The sequence below is a fragment of the Gopherus evgoodei genome, chromosome 16, assembly GCF_007399415.2.
Source record: "Gopherus evgoodei ecotype Sinaloan lineage chromosome 16, rGopEvg1_v1.p, whole genome shotgun sequence".
In the NCBI taxonomy this organism is placed as follows: domain Eukaryota; kingdom Metazoa; phylum Chordata; order Testudines; family Testudinidae; genus Gopherus; species Gopherus evgoodei.
The window spans coordinates 13,352,990-13,380,592 of NC_044337.1; the positions used below are offsets into that span (position 1 = coordinate 13,352,990).

At 41.3% G+C, this 27,603-nt stretch overlaps 2 protein-coding genes across 8 annotated transcripts in view; both read left to right on the forward strand.

Annotated features, from left to right (window-relative positions):
- GLE1 (GLE1 RNA export mediator) lies at nucleotides 1–23,644 on the forward strand. Its single transcript, XM_030536000.1, has 16 exons — nucleotides 1–170; nucleotides 1,681–1,911; nucleotides 3,629–3,754; nucleotides 4,063–4,211; nucleotides 5,547–5,607; nucleotides 8,317–8,571; nucleotides 9,701–9,929; nucleotides 10,566–10,684; nucleotides 11,990–12,059; nucleotides 12,445–12,587; nucleotides 13,534–13,724; nucleotides 15,043–15,172; nucleotides 15,633–15,737; nucleotides 17,174–17,256; nucleotides 17,460–17,523; nucleotides 20,628–23,644. Exons 1-16 carry the CDS (start codon nucleotides 72–74, stop codon nucleotides 20,694–20,696), a joined length of 2,124 nt encoding a protein of 707 aa, XP_030391860.1. The 5' UTR covers nucleotides 1–71; the 3' UTR covers nucleotides 20,697–23,644.
- A 1,391-nt stretch (nucleotides 23,645–25,035) lies between these two features.
- The window catches only part of SPTAN1 (spectrin alpha, non-erythrocytic 1), a 67,882-nt gene continuing 65,314 nt past the window's right edge, over nucleotides 25,036–27,603 (forward strand). For all 7 annotated transcript variants that reach the window (XM_030535986.1, XM_030535989.1, XM_030535987.1 and 4 more), the window contains exon 1: nucleotides 25,036–25,133. The gene's annotated coding sequence lies outside the window, so the exon portion shown is untranslated. The remainder of the gene's footprint in view (nucleotides 25,134–27,603) is intronic.

Below are 27,603 nucleotides of genomic sequence, written 5' to 3' on the forward strand. Positions count from 1 at the left end.
AGGTCCTTGTGTCCCGGTCATGCGCGGCGGTTGCTGGGGCTGGCCGGTGGTGAGCCCTAGGCGGGGTCGAGATGCCGTCGGAGCGGTATCGCTGGCAGACCCTGGAGGCGCTGAAGGGCTCCAGCAAGGGGCAGCTGAGCTACTCGCGGGACTGGCTGCTGCGGGGTGAGGTGAGTGCGGAGCGGGGGAGCGCTGCGGGGACCCCCCCCCACATGCCCCGGCCAGCCCTGCTCGGGCCCCCCGCCCACGCACACGGGGGGGGCTGCACCCGCTCCCGGCCAGCCCTGCTCGGCCCCCACGCACATGGGGGGGGCTGCATCCTTTCCCGGACAGCCCTGCTCCGGGACCCCCCCAATACACGGGGGGGGGGCGCTACGCCCGCTCCCGGCCAGCCCTGCTCAGGGACCCCCCCATCACACACATACACACGGGGGGAACTGCACCCGCTCCCGGACAGCCCTGCTCGGGGACCCCTCCACACAAATACATGGGGAGGCTACACCCGCTCCCGGCCAGCCCTGCTCGCCCCCCCCACACACACACACCGGGGGGGGGCTGCACCCGCTCCCGGCCCACCCTGTTCGGGGACCCCCCCATCACACACCTACACACGGGGGGAACTGCACCCGCTCCCGGCCAGCCCTGCTTGGGGACCCCCCCCCCACAAATACATGGGAAGGCTACACCCGCTCCCGGCCAGCCCTGCTCGGCCCCCTCGCACACGGGGGGGGGGGCCTGCATCCTTTCCCGGACAGCCCTGCTCCGGGACCCCCCCCAATACACGGGGGGGGCGCTACGCCCGCTCCCGGCCAGCCCTGCTCGGAGACCCCCCCCATCACACACATACACACGGGGGGGGGGGCTGCACCCGCTCCTGGGCAGCCCTGCTCGGGGACCCTCCCACCCCCATGCATGGGGGGGCTGCACCTGCGCCCGGACAGCCCTGCTCGGGCCCTCCCCCACCACACGGGGGGGCTGCACCTGCTCCTGGACAGCCTTGTCCGGGAACCCCCCCTTCACACATACACTGGGGGGGGACACCTGCGTCTGCTCCCGACTAGCCCTGTTTGGGGACCCCCCCCCACAAATACACGGGGGGGTGGCTGCACCTGCTCCCGGCCAGCCCTGTTTAGAGACACACACGGGGGGGGGGGGGAGGATTGCACCCGCTCCCTGCCAGCCCTGCTCCGGGACCCCCCCTCACTCACGCGACCTAGCTACTGCCTCTCAGAGAGGTGGATTAGCTACAGTAACAGGATAATGCCTTCTGTCACTGTAGTCTCTCTAAACTGTAGCGGTGCAGCTGCAGCATTTCTAGTGTAGACCTACACTTAGCTGGTTTCTTGTAGGCATAATATTGAAGAAGTGGATCGTATGGAGCAATTTAAGTGAGGAGAGGGTAAGTGACTGTGTGGGCCAGCTCAAGAAGGGCATTCCATGCATAGGGGGCAGCAAGGAAATAAGCATGCAGAAGTTTGTAGGAGAAGAGGACAAATGGGGTATTGAGGCTGGCACAATAATATGATGTAACATTGGTATCTACACAATGAAGCCTTGTGAATGAGACCTGCTCAGAGCTTTTTCAAGATCTGCTTTTTTTCCTTAAAGTTTAAACTGTTGTGTTTTGTGGATTACTTTGATATTTTACATGCTCATAGAAGAAATTCTCTCTCTCTCCAGGATATTTTGGAAGGATGCAGGTCCCCTCCCAAGTTGTCGTCCTACTCTGGCTGGGTGCTGGATCAAGTGATCTCCCAGTCTCTGCAGAAAACACCTCTCTCCCGAAGTTCAACACCCAATGAATCCATTCCTCCTACAGACAACCAGTTGCCCTCCCTTGCAAAGACCACTTCTCCTGCCAGCCAGCTGGGCTCCTCACCACTTTCATCTGCAGCACCCAGTGAAACAAAGGTAGCTAGTTAACTAATAACTCATATATAAGCAGCTAGGGGAAGAGCATCGTGGTCTATAGCCTTAATCTGCCTGATCAAGGATGATCCAATAGTCTACTGGTACTAATGTGTTAATTTGTTTTGACAGTGAATGTATTCAGTTTCTTGGATAGGTTGACTGGGAAATAGTGAGTTGGAATGGTGAGTGACATCTCTCTTCAATAACGTTGCCTACTGGGCCAGATGCAGACTCCATTTGGCAGTGTAAAAACATTAGCTGGACTATAAGAGCTCTCCAGGCTGTCACTGTGAGACATAGTAATATGGAGGAAGGATGACTATGGGGTAAATCTAGGCTTTTCATGAAAATTAATGGGGGGTACTTGTGCTTTCTCCTGCTTGCTCTCCAAAGTCCTTTCCAAGTTGCTTACAGCTGTTAGGCCCCTGTTACAAGGTAGAGTGGAGAGGAAATAGGACAATTCTCAGCTAGGTTTTGAAGATAATATGTAGAATGGGGTGGCAAAAAGAGAACGTGCATATTGGCTTTTCTTATAGAACAAAGTTCTTAATTTCTTAAGTTAAATTGAGTTAGGAGATTTTTGCAGCTGCTTGTAGAATTATGAAAGAACTTGCTAAGGAAGCCATCTTGAGCAATGCCACGTGGATCTGAGCATCTGGTGAAGTTCTACCATGATTTAAAAACTGCTTAGTGTTAGAAAGCAACATGAGTGTAAGTGATGAATTCTCTAGGTACAAGAAGGCTATAAGTGGAGTTTCCCAGGGCCTATATAATAGCTAAATATTTATAACTCAAGAAAAGGTGATAGATTTGCAAACCTTTAACCAACATAGCAACATGATCTACATCTTTTTAGAGCATTTCAGATTTGATATTCAGGCATCTAAAATATAATCTGCCACTTAAAACAGATATCTGCAAAGTAATTCACATCCGGGGAATGAATTTGAGTTTTTTGCATGTATTTGGTGAGGTGCTAGCTAATTTAGAGACTTAGGGGTGGGGGGAAGACATAGGGAAGATCTTATTATGGACAGTTCACTGTTGTTTTGTACTTAATGGATAGCAGCCATTATTTGCTAAAAGCATGAGAGTTGGCATTTTAATACCAATATGTCTTTGTATAAATCACTAACATGCTTTTGCCTTGAATATTGCATCAGTTTTGGTCTCCTGCCTCAAAAATAATGCTGAATTTCTCAAGTTCTGCAATGAAGAGGGCAAGAGGTTTTGGAGAGATTGTGTAAGGCAAGATTAAATTTGTGCTATTTAGTTTCCTTGATGAAAGTTATAGAATAATGAATAGTTTGAAGATCCATCAGTCACTTTCCTTTATCTAAAGCTAAAATACAAGAGACACAGGAAGCTTAATGACCTGGATACAATTCCCTATTCCACCACAGACTTCCTATGTAACCTTGGGCAAGTCACTTAGTCTCTCTGTGCCTCAGTTCCCCATCTGCAAAATGGGAATAATATTTCCCTACCTCACAGGGTGTTGTGAGGATAAATACATTAAAGATAGTCAGGCACTCAAGTACTGTGGAGAAGGGAGCTGTATAAGAACTTTAGATGGATAGGCACTAATCTGCTTCGACTCCTTTATCTCTTCTGGTGCGTACTATTTTCTAAAGAAAGGTTGTCACTGTACCTAGTTTCCTGCATAACTTGGTGACCTAGTCTGTCACTGACCTGGGTTGTTCTGCTGTCCATACAGGGCAATGAAGATCTTAGTCTGCTGGAGACAGACCATGAAGTCCATCTTACGGTTCTACCATCTAAAGTTACAGAAGTGGAAGGCTGCATATGGATGTACGAGGAGGTCCATAGGTTGAAAGGAAAGGTAACAAGGCATGTTGAAACACTGGGGTACTATGTAGTCAAATGTGACGATGTTCCACTAAAACTAGTGGGACAAGCAGATAACACCTAAATTAAAATATGTTTATGGTTATCTTGGCCTAGTTTGTGCTGCTTCACTTGCATTATCTTGTATGCAGATCCCAGTGATTACTGTAGCGCAGTTCCTATCTCTGTCAAAGTCTTTGGTGGGGCTGTTTATGTGAAATCCCTTCATTAGAAGTCAGGAGGGCTGTGTTCAAAATGCATTGTGTATATGAATGGCTCTTCGTCTCTCCTTGCAATCTGCAGGAGGGGCTCAGGCAGCGGCAGGAGCAGCAAGAGCAGGTGGTGAGGGCGGTTTCTGATATGGCGAGTGAGCAGCTGAAACGCTTTGATGAGCTGAAGGAATTAAAACAGCACCAGGAATACCAGGACCTGCAGGAAGTGATGGAGAAGAGGTAAGGGTAGTTCTATCATGCAACCTCTTAGAAATGCAACAACTAACTTGTGTTGTTGGACACTGACTGAATTGAGAGTTCTGATTCTTGGATCTGTAACCCTATTAAAATAGAGCTACTTTCTGTTGAGGTTTGTGAATGGATTGGTACCCAATAGATGTTTTTGTATGTCTTATTGAACATCAAGAGGCTATCCTTTGTGATCGTAAGCTCAAACAAATGTGCACATGGCTTTTACAAGTAAAGAAAACAATGTAACATTATGGTTTAGAATTTAATTGCATGGAAGTCACTTGCTGCCTTACATATGGGTATTAAAGTATCAAGTTGACTCACTGTCTATTGATACAAGTATTCTCTATTGGAGGCTGAGCTGGTAGCACTACCTATTATTCTAAGATGCTATTTTCAATTGCTTTAACTTTGTGAAGCTTTATCTGTTTAGCATGAAGTTTTCCATACCAGGGGTCTGTCTTGTGCTTAAGATTTCAATGCACCCTGAATGGAACCCAAAATTCCTGAATCTCAGTGTTTCTCTGCCATCAGCAAATATCTGTGAAATGTGCTGGCAAAATGTCTCATCCCTCTCCAGTGCTGGTTCAAATAAGAATAGTAGATGGTTATTCGCTATTGGTTACTCTGTAAGATCAAGTGGCAGAGGTCATTGCAGTGGATCTGAAGGTTCCAGCCCTGCTGATGATCCACATGTGTTTTTTCAGTTTGCTGTTTTTTAAAACCTAAGAAACCTCTCTCACGCTTCCACACAAGATTAAGGTTGCAAAGTAAAGCACTCAAAAGTTAGAAAATGCCTTAATTTGGACCCCTTGTGGATATGCGTTATGATAGTCTTTAATTACAGATTCACATACTATTTTTTTTCCATAGTACCCTATACAAACTAAATAGGAACTTTGAGGTGTTAAGAGACATCTGTGTAACAGTACACAGTAGTTCAGGACAGGAAGTGAAGACGATTGTATCTAATTGATACTTCAAGAATGGAGAGTGTAATTCACCTTTTGGAATTTTGTCAGGACTCTGGGGTTGACATTTCTGTGACTTATGCTTGAAAATCTCATATGCAGCATCTTTGCATTTACTGTCCTACTGATATTTATCTTTCAAGGTGGTTTTCAGGTGGTTCCAGCTTTCAGTAAATGGATGAAGAGAGTGCATCTGATGGAGTTCTCCTTTAAACCAATTTTAAAATAGCTTCTTTGGTGTCTCCATAGACTGTACTTCATCTGGAACATGTCTTGGGGAAGAGGGTAGGGAATCCTTCAAAGTCCTTTGAAGAACAGAAAGGTCCTTCATTTTCTTCTGCTTGTATTTCAGCTCCAGGGAGGCCCAGGGTCAGCAGGAGAAGTTGAAAGAGGAACATCGACACAGAGCAAAGGTCTGAGCTTAGGAAGGGTAGTGCTATTACAAGGAAGGGTGATTTGCCTTTGTTTGGAAGCTAGGACTTGCACAAATTTAACTGCTTTAGTGATGTGTAGCATAACACATGTGTAGAGTAAAAATATACTTTGCAGTGCTGCTCCACATACTTGCTACATCCCCATGGGAATGCAGATATTCCAGTGAAATGTTCATCATTAAGAACATTCTGCTATATTGCAGGAATAGAAGCACTTACATTTCACTCATGTCTGAATCATAGTTGAAATGAAAGGTAGTTTGCTACTGACCTCAGATGGACCAGGACTTTAGCCCTTCATATATAACTATTCAAGATAATGTCCATAGCCACTGAGGCATTGTAACCCAACTTGTCAGGATGTTATCCACCCTTCACTGTTGTTCTGTGGTAGTAAACCTTTCAGTTCAATGTATAAACAGAGAGGTGTACTATTCTCGTGTGTCCTGATCAGATTTTTTTTAAAAATTATTTTTAAAAATCAGTAGATTTAAAATTGAAATTACTACTATTTTATGGCTTAAATTTACGATAATCTATTAAAACCATTTAAAGTAAAATAAATAATATTAAGCAGTATATGTTTTGCTGTAAAATCAAAGAAATGTAGGAATGTGGGGGGGAGAGAAAGCTCAGTGGTTTGAGCATTGGCTTGCTAAACCCAGGGTTGTGGTTCAATCCTTGAGGGGGCCACTTAGGGATCTGGGGCAAAAATCAGTGCTTGGTCCTGCTAGTGAAGGCAGAGGGCTGGACCTGATGACCTTTCGAAGTCCCTTCCAGTTCTAGGAGATGGGTATATTTCCAATTATAAAGTAAAAAGACTGGAAGGGACCTCGATAAGTCATCTTGCAATGAGGAAAGACCAAGTATATGTAAGACAATCCCTGACAGGTGTTTATCCAACCTGTTCTGAAAAACCTCCAATGATGAGGATTCCGCAGCCTCCCTTGGAAGCCTATTCCAGTACTTAAACTATCCTTATACTTAAATAAATAAATAAATAAAATCCTAATATATAATCCACATCTTCCTTGCTAGAGATTAAGCCCATTACTACTTGTCCTACCTTCAGTGGAGGTGAACAGTTGTTCACCATCCTCTTTATAACCATCCTTAATTTAATTCAGCCTTCTTTTCTCAAGACTAAATATGACCAAGGTTTTTTTAACCTTTCCTCACAGGTCAGATTTTGTAAACCTCTTTTGCAATTTTTTTACCCTCCTTTGGACTCTTCAGTTTTTCCAAATATTTCTTAGTGTGGTTCTCAGAACTGGACAGAGCACTCCAGCTGACGCCTCACCAGTGCAGAGTACAGCAGGATAATTACCTCTTGTGTCTTAAATATGAGGCTTCTGTTAATACACCCCAGAATTATATTAGCCTTTTTCACAACTGCATCACAATGTTAACTCATATTCAATTTGTGATCCACCCTAACTTCCGGATCCTCTTCTGCAGTACCACTGCATAGCTAATTATTACCCATTTTGTAGTTGTGCATTTGATTTTTTCCTTCCCAAGTGAAATACTATGCACTTGTCCTTACTCAGTTTCATATTCTTGATTTCAGACCAGTGCTCCAAAACAGCCTCAGAGCTGGTGGGGAATTTTTCAATAAAACATTTTTTGTTAGAAATGTTGATTTGTCAGAACTGAAACTTTTTTCAGGAAAGTTCAGTGAAACTTTCATTGGGAAGACTTCTGAAGTGCAGATAGGAGAGAGGCATAGGGAAAGTCTGTCTGACTGACTTGTTAGCCTAGTGGTTAGGGATTCAGATTCCAGTCCCTGTCTCCCCCACATTACAGATGAGTGGTCTAACCACTAGGTTACTGAATCAGTTTTAGTGTCTCTCTCTGGCCAATGAATATTTTATACAAAGTGGAACAGCTCCAACAGGAGAGGTTGAGAGAGACCCACTCCACAATAACAAAGAGCCTGGTGGTTAGGGAACTCACCTGGGATGAGGGAGACCTAACTGCCGTGCTATTAGCTATTCTGCAGTGGGTCTCTCCAATTTTCTACAAAAAAAACCTGAAAGGTCTCTGTTTCATCCTGACATGCAAGGGAAAAACTTTTAAAATCTCTCTTACCCCCCCCCCCGGCCCTTCAGGACAGGAAAACCATTTCCTACCCAGCTGCAGTACTGATAACTTTACCTGCAGATTGATTTGTGAAACTCAAGGCTGATGATCAGGAAGTTGACTATGCTTTTGCTTTTTGTGTGTGCTTCTGGTCCCTTTGTTGTCAAACAGTCTGAGATACCAGCTGCAACTGTCGTGTCCCAACCTGTATTGCTCTGCAGCAGTCAATGTAGATTATGAGCAGGCAGGATTTGTCCTTCCTTTGGATGTTGCTAAAACCTTTCTTTCTAGATAGGGAGTATATTTGGACTGAATTCTTCAAACTCTCCCTGAGACTGTTGCTGCCTCCAGAAACGTTGAGTCCTATGGTAACAGCACTAGTATGCTGTAATTTGGCTCATGCCGTTAAAGGCTCTGTAAAATTTTTGCAGTGGGGATTGAAACCGGGCCAGCAAGACGAGCAGGGTGACTGGAATGTAGTTTTTAACCAGATTTTCCTGAGCATCTTTGCTTGTGGGTAGCATGCAGGAACTGTGTAGGTAGTGTTGTGAGAAAAGCTTTATCTAGGTAGCTTAGCTTTACCCTGTCACTCCCTCCTTTCTCCAGATTTTAAACCTGAAACTTCGTGAAGCAGAACAGGAGCGGCAGCGTCAGGAGGAGTTGGAGCGTCTGCGCAAGGAAGAAGGCCAGGAAAGGTTGCGTCGCCTCTATTCCATCCAGGAAGAGGTGCTGCAGCTTAACCAACAGATTGACCCCAACTACAGACATAAAGACTTGCCAAGGATAGATCTCTCAGGGTTCAGTAACCGTGGCAACCAGATCTGCGGGCTCGTGTCAGGGCTCGTTCGCACCACTAGTGAGGTAATGAGCTTCTAGGTTTCCTTTGAAGTTAGCTTGTCATTCCTTGAAAGGAGACACTAAGTCAGCTAGTCGAGAGGCACTTTGAGATGTTGTTGCCATAGAAGAGCTTGTAGATGCAGTTCTTGAAAGAAAGAGAATCTTTTTTTCAACTCACTTTAGATGCTCCCTTGAAAAAAGCTTATTTAAATTTATGGGGATTTTTACTGGAGAAGTGATACTTGATGTGAAATATACGGTAAAATGTTAACGTTAGATATCTCTTTTCTGAGACCATGCTAGAACCGTAATAGGTGGTCAAACAATTGTTTGAGATTAAATGATGCACAGTGTTTAGTACGTTCCAGCATTCACAAGCTTTCCTATAGCATCTAGGTTTTCTCACAAAACTACTCTTCTCTATATGAAAGGTGGGAGACAGAGTAAACCAATGACACACTCTAAAATTTGGCATGGGCTGGGCTAGTTCTCAATTCCAGTCTGTCATAAATGTCTTGTAACTTCAGCTTTAGCTGGCATGTGAAATAGCCCTCTTCCCAGTGGGGTTAAAGGGAAATGGATATTCAGACTATATGGACTTGCTTCTCTAGCATGATCCCTTTTTGTTGTGTTACCCAACCCTGTTAATGGGACTAATGTATTGAGAGTCTTGTCTGGCCCGATCACTAGATTCTGTGTCTGTGTTGGGTTTGCAAAGGTGGTTATTCTTCCTTAGTTATAAGAAGTAAGATGGTGTTAAACTAATGCCACTTATTTTGCTGCTTCGCAGTGGATCCCTTTCTGTTTCTAGAGCTTGACTGTAGCAGTGTAAGTAGAAGTCTTCAGTAACTGGTGTACACAGTATAGGAGGCAGAAATTCTGCCTTGTCTGTTGTGTACCAGGAAGTGACTAAAGGCAACAAATTTGCGTCTCTTGACTGGTGTTGTGAATTAATCACTGGTTCTGGAGGAAGCAGTCTGGGCTTTCCAGTAGAATGGTGCTGCCATTGCACATTGGGGATAGTAGACAGCATATGTGTTAGGTTCACAGTTTCTACACAAGTATCTAGGTGCTATTCTGGGAGCAGCCTGCCCTCAGTTGGCCTTTTGGTAGGGGGAGAACTTTAATTTGCCTTTTCCTTGTTTCCTGGTAGAGAGGTTTCCCTACTCAGGTAGATGTAGCCAACACTGAGCGAGCACTGCAGGAAATGCGAGGGTTAATATCTAGCATGCAACAAGAAATTGCCACAGCTTTGGAAGAGAAAAGGAAGCGGGATGAAGAAGAGGAGAGAGAGAGGCAGAAGGAGTTACAGAAACAAGAACAGCTGAAGGCCCAGACTCCAGTCCCCGCACAACATCCGCGGGGAAAAGAGCAGAAGGAAGGTAGGTCCAGCACCAGTTGAGACCTACCTTATTTTACTGAACTCCACTGGGTTGCCAGGCTAAACACTGGTTCAGAAATGCACAGGCTGGGGGAGCATCACCATGGATAAGCTTCAGTCAAGTAGAGCTATTGTGGGTATGGGATTGCTGGCAGAAAGCTTCATTGACACTGAAATTGATGTTTCATAAACTGGTTATGTAAACTGATGCAAAACCAGTCATTTTTGGACAATACACATCATGCTGGGACAAGAGGGACACAAACTGTTAATAGAGTAGGGGAGAACCTTGTGAGACAATGTGTGCTGGGTTACATGCATGGATTATTAAAGGGAGCCATTTCTAATGCCTCACTCTTGCTACCACATGCGTCCAGAAAGGCCTCTAGAATTGCTTACTGTTTGTCTGTAATTGAAGTTCAAAAAATCCAGGCACAGGAGCTATCAGTCTTCAAAGGGTAGACTTTTGTACAATTTGCAAAGCCTTAGTCGGGTATAATTGATTTTCTAAATTTGGTTGTGAAGAACAATAGCTGCTCAGAACTTCTTAGTCTTGGCAATTTTTGTAGGCATTAGAATTTCTGATGTCTTTGTTGTGGTAATAGTTAATTTTCATGTGACTGCTTTTCTTGTCTAGTATTAGGACTTCAGGTTAAGGCAGAGGAGAGCACAATGCAGTGGTACCAGCAATTGCAGGATGCATCTGACCAGTGTGTTGCTTCCTTTAGTGGACTGACTGACTGCAAAGACAATCAGGTATGGCTACTTTACGAATCCAAATGATCAATATTGTTAGGAAAACCCTCTCTCTCCGTCCCTCCGCTGTCTTTCTACCGGTCTTCTGTCTAATACTTACCTTGAGTGGGATGTAAAGCAGCCTTCAGAATGGTCCTGAAAACGTACCAGTCCACATGCAAAACCTACTCATCCACCTTTTAACAAGATTATGATGAAAGAATAAATGCTTTATTCACCTGTCAAAAATAATCTCTTTAAGAGGGCGAGTAAAAAAATTTGGAAGTCTGCCATAAAGCAGATTTTTGGCCTGTGTATATTGTGATCTGGTTTAAACCCAAAAAAGTAAATGACTTGGAGTTGGGGCTGCCAGTAAGTCCTTAAACAGTAGTTAATGTCACAAAAGACTTTGAAAACCATTCCTTTAAACAGCCCTGTTCCTGCATCTCTTCTCTCATTCCTGGTGAGAAAATGGTTGGTCTTTTTTAAACTTGTGCCTCTCACATCACATATGTAAGTTGTAAGTTTCCACAGCAAGCAATATTCCCTAATGGATTATAACAACTTCAGGTGTGGGAGGAGTACTGACAAATTACATTGATTCAAGGAAGCTTTTAGGTTTCAATGAAGCTGAAACCTTGAGACAGTAAAATGTTAAGCAGCAGCTACTCTGCTTTCACAGAAATTTTATTTTTATTAACACTTCTCAGTTATAGTACTTTTTTTTTTTCTTAAATACTGCAGGAAAAGTTCTGGCTGCCTTAAGACCTGAGCACCTGCTCCAATTTCCAATTAAAAAATACTGTAATGGAGCAAAACCTAGACACTAGACTTGATCCAGTCCTCCCAATGTATCACATACACTTGTTTTCTATCTTGGAAAATCAGATATTTCATGCTCAGTCTTTTCAAGATGCACAGCAATGACCGTGGCAGACTGATATGTGATCAAGTCCTAATTACGTATCTTCATCTTCAAGGAGACTTCATAAGGCATTAAAACTTTTTTGTGTAGGAGACTGGCATGTTGCTGTCTCAAAAGGAGTTCTTCGTTTATTAGTCTGAAGCTGTTCAATGTACAGTTCATCCTCTGTTGTGTGTTCCTGGGGTGGAGCTTGATCAGCATTTTGGGCCCAGTCCTGCAAGGACCTGAATGCTTCCTTTGTGTGTGAGGACTCTTAACTCCTATTAAAATCAGTGGGAGTTATTGCTGAATGCATTCTTGTAGGATTGGGCCACTCATGAGAAGCGTCTTCCCTGTGATGATCTGCCTCTTTGGGCTTGATCAGGTTTCTTGTCTGAAGTGATTTTTACAATCTTCTACAGGTGAAGCATATCAGAATGGATCTCCAGAAAGCAGCCAGCATTCCTGTGAGCCAGATTTCTTCCATAGCAGGTCAGGAAAATGCTGAGAACAATCCCAGCTAAGATGCTGTTAACCTCTAAATATCTGAGGGGAACACTGAGCTTGCCCTGTATCTCTGCATTGCTATTACATTGGAGAGCTAACGTGCATGGAGTCCCGATCGTTGCTCTCTGAACTTTACCTTGCAGTTGGGAGGGTATTTTCCACCATTGGGAGGGATCTTACTGATTTTTATCACAATTCAGTTCTAGTGTCCAGATTTAGAAATATTAACAGTGAATGGGGGGCTGAGAACTCTTACCCTTCAGAATCTGGTGCTGGCTTTACTGAGGCTGATGTGGTTTGGTTGAGACTTGCTTGTTGGCAACTTCCTAATATTCTGTGTCTCCATGCTCTATTGATGATATATTCACAGGCTCTCAGCTAAGAGAGATATTTGACAAAATCAATAACCTTCTCTCTGGAAAATCTGTTCAGTCTGGAGGACGAACTGTGTCGGTGACTCAACATCCACAGGGTCTGGATTTTGTTTATTACAAACTGGCAGAGAAATTTGTGGTGAGGACACCTTGTCTTATTAGGGTGGTGAGGGTAGCCAAAGATTCGAGCTTCTCTGGGATGCTGACCTGTCTCTTTAACTATAGAAAACAAAACTCTTAGGAACTTATCAACTGCCAGGCTATGCTTGCACTGATTAGAAAAAAGGGGGATATATTTTTTGGCCCAGGGAAAAGAGGAGCCTTTCTTCTTTATGCACTTGCTCATATCTTATGGAAGGAGGCAAGGCCCCTTTGGCTCCTCAACTTACTCCCTACACACTCTTTCTTTTTAACAGAGGTGTGTGCAGTACGAGTGGAATGCAAGGTGATATTTAGCGTATCATATAACACAAACCTGTGCACGTGCTCAAAATACACTATTGAAAACCTTTTAGCGTGGCAAAATTTTAAACAATTCACTGGGGCACTGAAACACACATCTGCAATCTAGGGACTATGCCCTTGCCAAGTTTCCAACACTTCCTATTGAGGGGCTATAGCTGTTCAAATTAAGCTGCTCTTTTTTTTTTTAATAGGGAGTGTTGTTTTTTCTGCTCTCTATTCTCAAACTGCATTTGCTGAAGATTTAAATACATCAATAACCCTTGCTTTTGTGCTGATCACAAATGTGCAGAATTCTAGCTCAAAGGGTGAAACTTGGTTAAATTATAAGCATCTAAAAATGGTTCTTTAGAATGAAAATATTTGTGTAACCTTAACTACAGGCTTTTGTAAATACTGCCTCTAATCACTTACTCATTTTCTTTATCCGGAGAAGAAGGGTTTATGGGCCTCCGTCTCTCTCCAGCAAGGACATGTAGATTGTATTGTTCTCCCATATTGGTAGCTGCATGTTCATGGAATGTATAGAAGCATTAGAAGCCTTCAGTAAAGGATATATGTAAACTTAAAAAATTAAATGAAAATGTTGTCTTTGTAGAGCATTAACTTTGAAATGTTTTCAGAAACAAGGAGAGGAGGAAGTGGCTTCTCACCACGAGGCGGCTTTCCCAATTGCTGTGGTGGCTTCAGGAATCTGGGAATTACACCCCAGGGTGGGAGACCTCATTTTAGCTCACCTGCACAGACAGTGCCCCTACTCTGTACCATTTTATCCTGCGTTCAAGGAGGGGACTCCCATAGAAGAGTATCAGAGGTAACTTTTCCATATAAACGGACTTCTTTGGAGTTCTGTAAGGGCTGAGATTAGTGGCTGGTGGAAAAATTGAAGAAATACATGTTTTCTTACATTAACCCTCATTTGCCCTCACTTCCTTCCTCAAAGAATAATTTACTGATCTAGTTTTGTGGTGTCCAGTACAGAATCCAAAGATAGATTAATAGAACCTTATTGCTTTATACTGATGTTTGCCATTACTTGGAAATCTGAGATCAGGCATGTCTAGAAGCAGTGTCACTGGTTTGTCTGCTGTTTAAGTGGATGCTATGGCCACTAAAATACCTCCACTCCCCAAAATAGTGTTTCAACCAGGGCTGTCAAACAATTAAAAAAAAAAAAGAATCATGATTAATCATGAGATTAAAAAAAATCATGATTAATCACAGTCTTAATCGCACTGCTAATAGAATCCCATGTATTTAAATATTTTTGGATGTTTTCTACATTTTAAAACATTGATTTCAATTTCAACATAGAATACAAAGCATATAGTGATCACTTTATATTTTTTATTACAAATATTTGCACTGTAAATTAGAAACAAAAGAAATAGTATTTTTTAGAGTTGTCAGTTGCAGTTAACTCACATGATTAACTCAAAAAATTAATCACGATTAATTTTAATCGTACTGTTAAACAATAGAATACCAATAGAAATGTATTAAATATTGTGGATGTTTTTTCTGCATTTTCATATCTATTGTATTCTGTGTTGTAATTGAAATCAAAGGGTATATTTTTTATTATAAATGTTTGCACTGTAAACATAAACAAAAATAGTATTTTTCAGTTCACCTCATACAAGTACTGTAGTGCAATTTCTTTGTTGTGAAAATGCAGTTTCTAAATGTAGATTTTTATTTTTATTTTTTTTTGTTACATAACTGCACTCAAAAACAAAACAATGTATAATTTCAGAGCCTACAAGTCCACTCAGTCCTAGTTCTTGTTCAGTCAAGTGCTAAGACAAACAAGTTTGTTGACATTTATGGGAGATAATGCTGCCTGCTTCTGACTTACAATGTCTCTGAAAGTGATAAGCATTCGCATGGTACTGTTGTAACCAGCTTTGCAAGGTATTTATGTGCCAGATATGCTAAACATTCGTATGCCCCTTGACGCTGTTCAAACTTTCAGTTGTCTTATAGCACCTTACTGATGAGCGGACCTAAGGCCAGACTTTTAGCATAGTTGCTTATCCAACTTTTTTTTATTTGCTGGTGAAGGGATATATGTTTTTCAATTAATCTGGTTTGATGTATTAATATTAGAATATCTTTCTTCTAACACACAGGATACTTGGTTATCAAGTTAAGGATTCCATGGTAGAGCAGCAGGATAATTTTCTTAAACGGATGTCTGGAATGATCCGTCTTTATGCTGCTATCATTCAACTACGGTGGCCTTATGGAAACAAACAAGTGGTATGTAAATAGCGCTTTAAAAACGTTATATTACAACACTAGCTCTTGGGATAGGAACAGCGTGGACTAAACTGATTTAAAATGTGGTTTAAAACTGATCCAGACAGAGTTTAAACCAGTCATTGTGAACAGAGATAAGCTATGTTTAAAGGGACTGTCAACTTGATTTTTTTTAAATTGACTAATTTAAAACAGTTCCAACTTTTGAAGAATTATCTTTTACATAGTATGTCTTGAAATTGTTCTTAAAAATTCCTTTAAAAGTACAAAGTAATGGTTTGTCTGCATGTTTATAATGGTCTCTTGATCAGAAAATATTCTGAAAATGCACAAAGTACTGTCCCAAAATAACTGTCCCTTGGAGAGCAAGTGGAACTGGAGAAAAATCTGGTAATGTTTTTGGTGACAATATTTTGCAAGATTATCAGTCATGCAGTGAGTAGCTTTCTTGTTCCTTTAGAGTCACCCTCATGGGCTGGCCCACGGATGGCGCTGGCTGGCTCAAATGTTGAACATGGAGCCTCTCTCTGATGTGACAGCTACGCTTCTCTTTGATTTCTTAGAGGTAAGTGATGTGAACTGGCATGAGCCTCACTAGCAAAATAAATAAATTGGATGTACAACTAGGCTAAAAGTCTGGCCCTAGGTCGTCTCATCAATAATATGCTATCAGACACGGTGGTGACATTACTATATAAGATTAGCATGTTCAGATACTGCTGTCTGAAGCCATGACCGTTTTCTATAAATGGCCTGAGCGTCACCCCTCCTCTACCCCTCCGTACGCTCTTGAAAGGAGGCTTATGTGTATTGTCAGAGACCCTTGCTAGATGCAGTCCTTAATTCCCTCAGTGATATGATTTCAGTTTTATCTGTTTGAAAAGCTGGACTCCCACAGTGCAGGGTTTGGCCTTTTATTACACTTGGTCCCTCAGCAGCTGAGGCAGTTCACATTAAGCTCATCAATATTTTTAATTCCTTATTTTTATTCTTCATACACTTGGCAAGCCCAAACTAGTTAGTCCTGGGACTGGCTGGTACAATACAATGCAGAACGTTTTATGGCATATGGCCATCCTAACTAAGTTGCTTCACAGAACAGGTGGGCTTTTACAGCAAAAAAGGGGAGAGAGCTTGGTGTGCATTATTTGAGAGACTGATCCTACGATATGAAGCTACGTAAATAAGGCACCAAACTGGTAATGGGTGAAGACCAGGTTGAGGCCAGTAAAGAAGCATGGCTGGAGCATACACAGCAAGAGAAGGAGTTCTGTAGATAAAGGCAGAAGTCTGTAGAGCCTTGAAAGCGGAGCAGAGAACTTCATGCAGAAAAAAGGTGGAAGCTACCGTAGAGATCCAAGACACTGACAGCAGGCAAAAAACTTGTGGTCTTGATACTTCCATTTTGAATGGGCTCCATAGGGAGAGCTGAAAAGCTGCTATAATAGTCAAAGTGAGACATGACCAGTGAATGGACTGGCAAAATGGGTAAGGAAGAGAATTATTTTGGGGAGATACTGCTAACAGGAAGTAGATCTCAAAGGTGACACCATGGACTGTACATGGGTGAATGATGAGAAACAAGGTGGTATTGATAATGATGATGGGGTTGGGAAAGAGAATGGCTGAGCTTCCTTACCTTGAAATATATGGCATTAAAATACAGGATATTAACAAATATAATAGAGAACAAAATTCTTGCAAATTGGGGTAAATGCTTGGCCAGAAAGTGTTACTGGTGATGGGCACTTCATTCCCTGATACTGTAGAAGTGAGATGTTTCTTTTTGGGTTCTAATGGATTTGGAGACTTCTCTTGTTCTGTGGCAATCTGGATGAATTCTGGAGTGTGATTCAAGATGTAGATGGCCAGCATTGTTCACACTATACTGCCTAAGTCTTGAGGAGTTGTATCATACAAATTTGTATAAGAGTCCTCGCGTAATTACAAGGCTCAGTTCTGAAATCTGATCTCTGTTACCTTATGGTTTTGGTGTACCAGGTGTGTGGCAATGCGCTCATGAAACACTACCAGGTCCAGTTCTGGAAGATGCTGCTACTTATCAGAGAAGACTATTTTCACAGGTATGACACACACATATACATATACATATATATAAACACCTTATACAAAGAAACTTCTGGTTTTTTTTTTTTCAGAATTAGGAGCGTTTCCTCTTAGATCTATGTTCGTTAGTGTTCCTGACAGTTCTTCCATCCTCCCTCACTTCAGATTTGTCATGAGCTCTCCCTCACTTAATAAAACAAGGCTGTTGATCTCTCTGCAGGATTGAAGCAATCACCATCTCTGGACAGATGGGCTCTTTAATGAGGCTTAAGCAATTCTTGGAGGTAAAGCATTTTCTTTTAAATTCCTTGAAAGTCTCTATTTTTTTCCCCTTTTCTTAAAGTGATATTGTTCAGTCAGCAAATCCCTTGCTGCCTTCTGATTCCCAAAAGGTCCATGATTATGACTTTTTGATGCATTCTGTGTTCTTATATGGCTTCTTTGTTACTGAGTCTGTTCAGTCTTCTTGATGGTTATGACTCCAAAACATCTCCCTTCTCAGCTGCCCCTCTGTCCCCCCCAAAAAAGTTGTAATGGATGTGATTCTCAGTGGAAATTCTTTCAGTTATAAATGGATTTCTGATACTGCAGTGAGAGGAGACCTCTAGGTTCAAGATCTATGGCTCCACTAATTCATTGTATTACATAGCAACTATCTTTCTTCAGACACGTGCATGTTCACATAGTGTCTTCTGTACAGACTAAATACCACATGAGCACAAGTTTAATAACTGATAATCTCCTTCAGAGTAGACTTTTGAACTACTGTTCACAAAATGGCATTTAGGCATCCTTTTGAAGAAATATTTTGCAAAGTTGTGAAATATACTTTATTTTGGAGTTGTCTTGCAAATATTTATTAGTTTTAATAAATATGAAACTAAGACACAGGAGTTTGTGCTTTTCTTATTTAAAAACAAAGGAGCACTGAAGGACGAAAAAGGCAATTGCAGAGAAACTAAATGAATTCTTTACATCAGTCTTCACAGCTGAGGATCTGAGGGAGATTCCCAAACTGAGCCATTCTTTTTAGGTGACAGATGTGAGGAACTGTCTCAGATTGAGGTATCATCAGAGGAGGTTTTGGAACAAATTGATAAACTAAACATTAGTAAATCACCAGGACCAGATAGTATACCCAAGAGTTCTGAAGAAACTCAAATGTGAAACTGCAGAACTACTAACAGTAGTCTGTAACCTATCATTTAAATCAGCTTCTGTACCAAATGACTGTAGGAGAGCCAAGTGATGGCAATTTTTAAAAAGGGCTCCGGAGGTGATCTTGTCAATTACAGGCTTGTAAGCCTGATGTCAGTACCAGGCAAACTATAATAAAGAACAATATTGTCAGACATATAGATGAACATAATTTGAGGAAGAGTCAGCATGGTTTTAGTAAAGGGAAATCATGCCTCGCCAATCTACTAGAATTCTTTGAGGAGGTCATGTGGACAAGGGGGATCCAGTGGATATAGTGTACTTAGATTTTCAGAAAGCCTTTGACAAGGTCCCTCACTAAAGGCTCTTAAGGCAAAGTAAGCTGTCATGGGATAAGAGGAAAGGTCCTCTCATGGATTGGTAACTGGTTAAAAGATAGGAAACAAAGCGTAGGAATAAATGGTCAGTTTTCAGAATGGAGAGAGGTAAATAGTGGTATCTCCAAGGGTCTGTGTTGGGACCAGTCCTATTCAACATATTCATAAATGATCTGGAAAAAGGGGTAAACAGTGAGGTGGCAAAATTTGCAGATGATACAAAACTACTCAAGATAGTTAAGTCCCAGGCAGACTGAGAAGAGGTACAAAAGGATCTCAAAACTGGGTGATTGGGCAACAAAATGGCAGATGAAATTCAGTGTTGAGAAATGCAAAGTAATGCACATTGGAAAATTATCCCAACTATACATATAACATAATGGGGTCTAAATTAGCTGTTACCACTCAAGAAAGATCTTGGAGTCCTTGTGGATAGTTCTCGGAAAACATCCACTCAATTTGCAGCAGCAGTCAAAAAAGCAAGCAGAATGTTGGGTATCATTAAGAAAGGGATAGATAATAAGGCAGAAAATAGCATATTGCCTCTATATAAATCCATGGTATGCCCATATCTTGAATACTGCGTGCAGATGTGGTCATCCCATCTCAAAAAAGATATATTGGAATTGGAAAAGCTTCAGAAAAGGGCAACAAAAATTATTAGGGGAATGGAATGGCTTCTGTATGAGGAGAGATTAATAAGACTGGGACTTTTCATTTTGGAAAAGAGACTGCTAAGGGAGGATATGATTGAGGTCTATAAAATCATGACTGGTATGGAGAAAGTAAATAGGGGAATGTTATTTACTCCTCAGAACAAAAGAACTAGGAGTCATCAAATGAAATTAATAGGCAGCAGGTTTAAAACAAACAAAAGGAAGTATTTCTTCACACAACACACAGTCACCTGTGGAACTCTTTTGGGCCAGAGGATGTTGTGAAGGCCAAGACTATAACAGGGTTCAAAAAAGAACTAAATAAGTTCATGGAGGATAGATCCATCAATGGCTATTAGCCAGGATGGGTGGGGTGGTGTTCCTAGGCTCTGTTTGCCAGAAGCTGGGAATAGGCGACATGGGATGGATCACTTGGTGATTCTCTATTCTGTTCATTCCCTCTGGGGCACTTGGCATTGGCTACTGTCTAAAGATAGGATACTGGGCTAGATGGACCTTGGTTTGACCCAGTATGGCCATTCTTATGTTGCTATCAACTCTAAAAGTTAATGTTTAGGAATGGATGCAGCAAGAGTTTCTCGACAAAAATGTGAAATAAATATTCTTAAATTAGAAGATGGATTCCTTGTTAGATTCTTGGGCGCTTCTATGTCTGTGGGTTCATTCAAAGATATTTTTCTTTTTTTTTCTCTAACTTGAAATGTCATTTCTTAATTTAAAGTAATATATAACCAAGTAAATGAAATACTTTCAATAAGAAAAAACAGAAAATGTGAAATATGTTGAAGGCTTGTTACAGGTTGTTCAAAATGAGTCTCAGGCCATTAAAATGATTGGGTTATTTAGAGGTCTTGTGCATTCAGTATTCCTGATTTTATTTTTTGTGTGTGTTGTTTTTTGTAAACTGTTAGTTTTCACTGTTTAATGACTAGAACATGGATCTAGGCACTTATTGATTGTTTTCATGCAGCGGTCAATTAGAGGCAGCCAAATTTTGTCAGACTTGTATCTGTTTTCTTGCTTTTACCAGGCTTTTTCAGTGGGAGAGTTTCCTGTATGACTTGAGTCCTGTTGGGTGCAGATATTTCCATAATGTAGCCAATCTCTTTTGATTGTTTGGAATTGCTTGCATTGGTTCTAAAATGACTGGGTTTTTTTGTTTTGTTTTTTTCCTAGAAATGTTTGCAGCGGAAGGAAATTCCTTTACCAAAGGGTTATCTGTCTTCTTCCTTCTGGAGGTCATAAGTTGGTTCCTTCCCATTTTCATCTTCACAGGAGTTCAAAGAATTTCCCGACCTGGCTTCTTATTACATTCAGGAACAAGAATACATAGAAATGTAAATCTTACATTTGTATTTACATGGATGCTGTGGATATTTTCAACTGAAACATGTTTAACCATCTTTGATCCTATTTTATGTTGAACAGAATTTGGAACTTTTTTCTCATGTAACTTATTTTGCAAATTATTTTAAGACATCCGTTTGCATTTGATTAGCTTTACAGACTCTATTGTGAAGTGTATTATGGAATATGAGAGGCTCCTTCACATCTTGAACAAGTACAGTGAATGAGTGTCAAGTGCATAAACTTGTCTAAATGCTCCATTAGACTTCAGGGTTTACTTACAGTAAGCAATGGCTTTCAGGTGGGAATTTTGCTCTGCATTGATCAATCTGTCACAGTTTTACATGAAATTGCAAATAGAAATACCTCAGTACTTTAGTCATATTAAGGTCTTAATGTAAGAAATCCTTCTGTAAAACTTTATTTTTGCATTTTATGTGATTAGGTATTTTAAAGTTATTGTTTCATTGTTAACAGCATTGGGGCCCATAGGAAAATTCATTTTGTATGAATGAATACAAAATGCTACCTAAAAATCCAGAGCAGCAAAAGAAGTGGTTATGTTAACAAGGCTGATTTGATGTCGGTCAAATGTCACTTTGTTCTTAAAGACAGCATTGATCTCTTCATATTTCCCCAGGGGAAGGCCTTAAAATCAACAGCTCTTTCGTTTTTAACTTTAGAAATTCTGATTTTTCCTAATGATGCAGCATTCCTTACTTACCTGGGTTAGACTTGATTTTACAGCTACATAGGCAATATGATGGCTGCTGAAGAGCAGTTCACTGCTTTTTGTTTTTTGGATTTTTTTTAAAGGCTTTGCATGTGTGTAATATTTTCACTGTGAGGTTCATGAAACTAGAAGGAACTGTGCATCCATGATCCACCATATGAAATCTAGCTTAGAATCAGTCTGACCAAAAAAAAAAAAAAAGGGGGGGGGGGTCGTCTTCAGTACTGATATTGTGCTATCACATGAAGATATTAGAAGGTACAGTCCCCTTGGCTTGTCTAAAGATGAACTGAACTGTGGTATTGACCTATGTAGAAAAAAGCCTTTATGACTTGGGCAGACATGGATTGTATTAAGTTTTACTGCAATTTGTATATAAAGTACTGTAATAGTTTTGTACTAAGATATTGTAATGGTGAATTATTCTAAGAATGGTTCATTCTAGAATCTTATTTGAAAAAAATGTTACGTTTAAGACTCTTTTTAACCTAAAGCTGATGCAGTTTACTTCTCTTGTGTGCCTGTGATGGTGCCAAGTAAGTTTCTGGGAATCCCTAATGGGTATCTGTACCAATATGTTATGGGAGGTCAGACTGGGAGGTGATTTTTGACAGTTAGTGGAGTGCACTTTGCCTGAGATGCCATTGAAGAGGTAGCAGTTACGCTCTATCTGTTAATATTTCTCCCATTTCTAGTGGACAGGTGCCCATATTGCAACTGGATAGCTAATTAACAGTCCTGCCAGAAAGAGATTTACTATGAAAATTTAAAATTATATTTCTAACCCAGAGGGTGACTGATTCACAAATGGGGGGGAGGAGGCATTGTGGAGATGCTTCTACTATCATTGCACGTAGTACAGAATTTGTTTTTAATCCAGAATCTTCCTCCACCTTCCCTCACTGCCCTGCTCATGGGCTTCAACTTCAGCCTGGAGGAGCCACATCTGGTATTGAGCGGGTAATTCAGTTTGCATACTTATTCAATCTTTGACCTTTTTGCTGAGGTTTGACAGCCTTGTAGTGAGAGCTGACAGCTAAAGTGAGTTGGATACCTAATCACTGGGAACTGGGCTGTACATTCATTTTTTGTAGTCCACTTAACAGCCATCAAATGGTAGCCACTTGCTTGGGCTCTGTTTGAAGTAGTATCCTAGAATCAACTAGACCTCTTCTCTTTTTCTCCCTCTCCCTTTGTATATTTGATGAAGACCCTTTAATTCAGAAATAGTTCAGGTAAAGGTTGTTCTAGCAAAATTATTGGCATTTTTTGTCACTGAGACCTCCAAAAATGTGTTTAGTCTTTAGTGAAGAGCAAGTTTTGAGAGAGATGAAATTTAAATGAAAATGAATAAAAACTCAGACAAGAACATGATTGTATGTATTTGAGAAATGACCATTGAGGCAAAGTGTTTCACAAAACACTGCCACAAACACTATTTAAGCAATATTATAACAAGATTTTGAGTATCTATAATGAAGTCATCTACTGATAAAATTTATGCCACAGTGTTTAATAATATGTATTTGTATAGTTTATAGTTGAAATTTTGTATCTTGAACTTTCCCAGGAAGTACCTTTTAAAAACACTGTCCTTGATACAAGTATACGTTTCTTTTTAAAAGTCTGTTTGCCTGGAGTTGGTAATACTGATAGCTGTTCTAGAATGCTATTAGAAGGATACAGGGGGAGATTGTCAAAAGCACAAAGGACAGTTAGGTACTCAAGTCCTACTAGTGCCTTGTAAAGTTTCTCACTGTGCCTATGTTTAGCGCAGCAACCATTTCTATAATGAACAAACCAAAATGTATTCAATTACATCTTGAATATCTAATACTTACTGTTGTGGCCATCTTGGATAACGTTTGTTTGATAATGCAAATATTGAATATTTTGGTTAAATTCACAAAATCTGTAATAAGTTCTAGTGTGGATCATGTTTTATGACAATATGCAAGGCAGGAAGCTTTGTATATTTTAGGGATATTGATGAAGGTGCATGTTTTTATAAATAGTATAAGGATGTTGAGCTTTTCTGCCTTACTTATGAAATGGATTGCCATGATGTTTTGAAACTATATTAAATGTAGCAATAAATTTATTTTTTAAAATTCTTCCACTTAATGTATTTGCATAAACAAAATGTAATACATACCACCTTTCCAAGGGTAGTTCACTTATATTAGACACTACTAGATACAATTATGAAGTCTCATTTTTTGTTGCAACTGTTTTTTTCCATTTGTCAATTTGAGTGTTGGCCATCTTGTCTTACCAGGCTATTTAAAGATCTCAGTTCAGAATGTAATAGAATGTATTTACATAATCCCAAATGCATGTAAAGAATTTGTTTCAAGTATGTATGTATCACATTCATTTCAAATACAGTGTAAATGGGAACATATCAGACATGAAATATTGTACATTAAGGACCTGATCCAATTAAATTGCTATGACTCATACTTCCTTAGAGATAATGATTCCCTTGCAGACCTATAGGTTCTGATGCAACATCTGTGGAAGATGACTTTTTCTAATTACTTTAACAGCTTGCACAGGTGCTGAAAGAGAATGTTTGTTTGTGTTGTTAAAAAACTGAAATGTATATATTTATCTGTTTCAGTGGGGCTATTTTATTTATATATACATACACACTCTCTCCCCCCTACATACAACATAGTTTACGGGGGTATAATTACAGCATTCTAGTGTTCCTCTTAAAGAAAGACTTCTTTTGTAGGTGATGTGTATGCACCATCTTTGTTGTCTAAAAGCAAAAACCTCTTAGCTGTGCAAGCACTCAAACCTTTTGAAACTGTGATCCTTGTCATTTTTACCTTGCATAGGGGTTTGAGAAAGGAACCATCTACGTTATATTTAATATTAAAAGCAAACTTAAGAGGCCTGCTTCTAGTAGTATTAATTATAGTAAATTAAATGTTTTTATGTAAATACTGCTCTTTTTTGCAACTGTATCAGGGAATGCTCTATGGGTAGCAACCTGAAAGGGACGAGCATAAAACGAATGAAAATAAACGCCTGGGCTGGAAGAGTGAATGCAATTTTTACAATAAAAATTTTTCAGTTTTTAATATTTTCTCCTCCTACCTCCCCCCAACGCCCTCGGTGTTAATCATCATGTTCAGGTATTCACGTCACGCAGACTAAAGGGCCTAAACTCATCTCGGGTGAGAGCAAACCCTGACCCTGCTTCAGCGAAAACGGAGCTTGCGGGAAGCCACCGCGCCACTGCAGCCTCCACCCTGCTCCCAGCGGACCAGCCTCCGCTGGCCTCTCCCACCCTTTCGACTCCTTCCGGAACCGTTCGGATTTCTCCGTACTGCGGCATACGCCTTCGGCTTCACTCGGCTGTTTCCGTGCACAGGCTCTGAAGGCCGCCTCCTCAGCGGGGTGGGGCCCTCTCCCTTCGGTTCCGGCCGGAGCCATTCGCCTCGTTCCGTGGCTAGCGACCGTTCTGCAGTGGTCACGTCATATCCGGCCCAGCCTGTATAAAGGCTGGAACGGGGGGTGGCGCGCGGGTAGTCTGACGGGCGGAGACTTCGGGGCTGGGCTCGTCTCGGCGGACCCTTCACACGGACTTGGTGAGGAAGGAGCGGGGGGCTGGGTGGGCCAGTTGAAGGCGAGCTCAGCTGTGCTGTCCCAGGGCTCGCAGGGAGACAGAGACCCGTGTAGAGCGCCCCTCCAGTCCCGGTTGGCCGTAGAGGCGTTGCAGGGACAGGTGTAAACCCCTGAGGTAGCCCAGTCTTCCCCGAGGCTCGCCTCGTGGCGACCGGAGGACGGGTGGGGTAGCGGTGGGTGTCCCTCCTGTGCATGCAGAAGCTCAGCAGGGAAAGCTCTCCTGCTTAGCGACAGCGCCCCGCGTACGTCCTCATTTCCCTGGGGCTCGCCTCAGCTGGCTCGCGGCAGCCGAGGGATCCTGGCTAATGTTCGGTTTCCCAGAGATGGATTTAGAGCTCTGACATTCTCTTCCCAGGCTCGCTTCTTGTCGTTGCTATTAACGTAGTGTCTGCAAAGAGACGCTGTCCCTCCCTCCCTCCAGCCTCTCTGGGCTCGCTTGAGTGCAGGCGAGCCCAGGGCGGATACGACAGGAGTGTAATGAGTGGCTGTATTTCTGTTGCTCTTTCCTGATGGGGTCGGGACGGGAAGGAGGTTGTGGGGATGGAGAAACAGACGATTTTTGTGTGTATGTGTGTGAAAGAGACCGACGCGGATCCGCCCTGTGTAGCTCCCAGCAGCAGTAGCAGGAATTTCATTCACTGCCCTGAGGAGCGAATCAACACCCTGATAAATAACCGTGCCAGCAAATCTCCCTCCCCACAAAAAGCGCAGTGGAGATTTGCATCCCCCCTGAAGCAAGCTTTGCAGCCTAATTACTCCTGCCAGCTTTGGGGGAAAATCTCGAGAGGGAAAAATTGAGCACAGAGAGGCTGACTGTCAGTAGTAACCCAGTGAGTGGATTCATTTCATAGCAATGGCTTCCCTTCCTGAGCTTTCACAAGCCCATCCCTGTCCAAGGTCAGGAGATGTAGAAAAGTGAGGGAGATATTCTGGATTTCTAGGTGGTGGCTGGAGAACTTCTTCCCCAATGTATTTTTTTAAATAATCCTGGACTTTAACTGTTACACGAAGGAATTTTTTAAATGCTTGATTGAAACACACAGCAAAATCCTTCATCCTTACTGGAAGAGGCTTTTAAATAGCTTTAAATTAATCCCCTAAAATGAACGATTTAGTCTCTTTCCAAATATGTGTCTTTGCAAGACTACAGATGCTTGACATAAGGGGGGAAAGGGGAGGATCATGGCTCATTTTACAAGATAAATCAGGATTTTGGCCTGGCTTTCTCACCCTGTTCCTGCAGTTACAGAGCACATCATATTCCTGATAAATCAAGGGAATATCAGCTGTGTTTGTTCTGAATGGAGCTTATCCATGTATTGTAAAAGAAATATGGGTTGGCAGTTTACAAATACTTCTGTAGTGTAATCATTTATGTTAATATTTAAAACACTTATTTTTGTTTGGTATTCCAAGTGTCCATGTGTATGCAGAAGTAATATTAGAATAGCTTTTTCTTGAGTCAGGATTCTTTAATATCATTTTTCAGTGAATGATTGTACCTTCCAATCCTTTAATCTTAAAATATACATGGCTACTGAGCAATTTGCCACTGAGATTTAAATAGGCTCAGGAAGACAATTGTGTTGATGTGAAGAATAGGATGCAGAAAAAAAGCCCCCCGGGAATGGTTCTGTATCAGATAAAAATGTGTCCTGATCCAAGAATGCTCCTTAAGGTTTTCTGTCCACATCAAAGTGGTAGAAGATTGTTTGTTTTTTTCTGAGAGGCCTTGATCAGAATTTCATACTGGTTCAGAATAAAATGTTCTTTAAAACAAAAAAAAGTCACTGGATAGCCTTGTGAGTTTTAATGCGATTAACAAATCAGCCTTGTTGTGAAATTTGCATTGAGCTAGCAGTGTGTTTATAAAATGTGTTCCAAAAACACAGGATTGAAAACTAGGAGGACTTCTCCAGCATTGTGAAGGGTTCATAAGTGTAGTAATGGAACCACTGGACTGTGTCAAATCATTGAATTAAGAGGTTATAGTGCTTGCATGGGGTAATATATTTCCATTTCTGTTGCAACAGAAATCTTGTATTTGGAAAGGTCAAACCAAGGTTCAACAATACAAAATAATAGATGGTATGCTTCTGTGAGTTCCATAGTTGGTGAGATTAATAAACTCATTTTATTTTAGTTTTAAGTGTGGTATTAACCCTATCCCAGAATAAGCCTTTTTTATCATCTTTTCCTGTGCACAAGCAAAGTAAGAGCAGTCTCAGTCTTTTCAGACAGGGTGGCACCTCTGATTGCGAGTTGTCAATTTTAAAACTATCCTTCTCATCACTTAATGAACATAATTTTTAAAGTCTGCATTGCCCTAATTTTATCTGTGTAATAACTTTGTATGCTATTCATCTATTATATATTTTTGGATAAAATCAGACTCATTCTTGGGGTGTGAATTGCTTGCTTGCCCACCAGTCT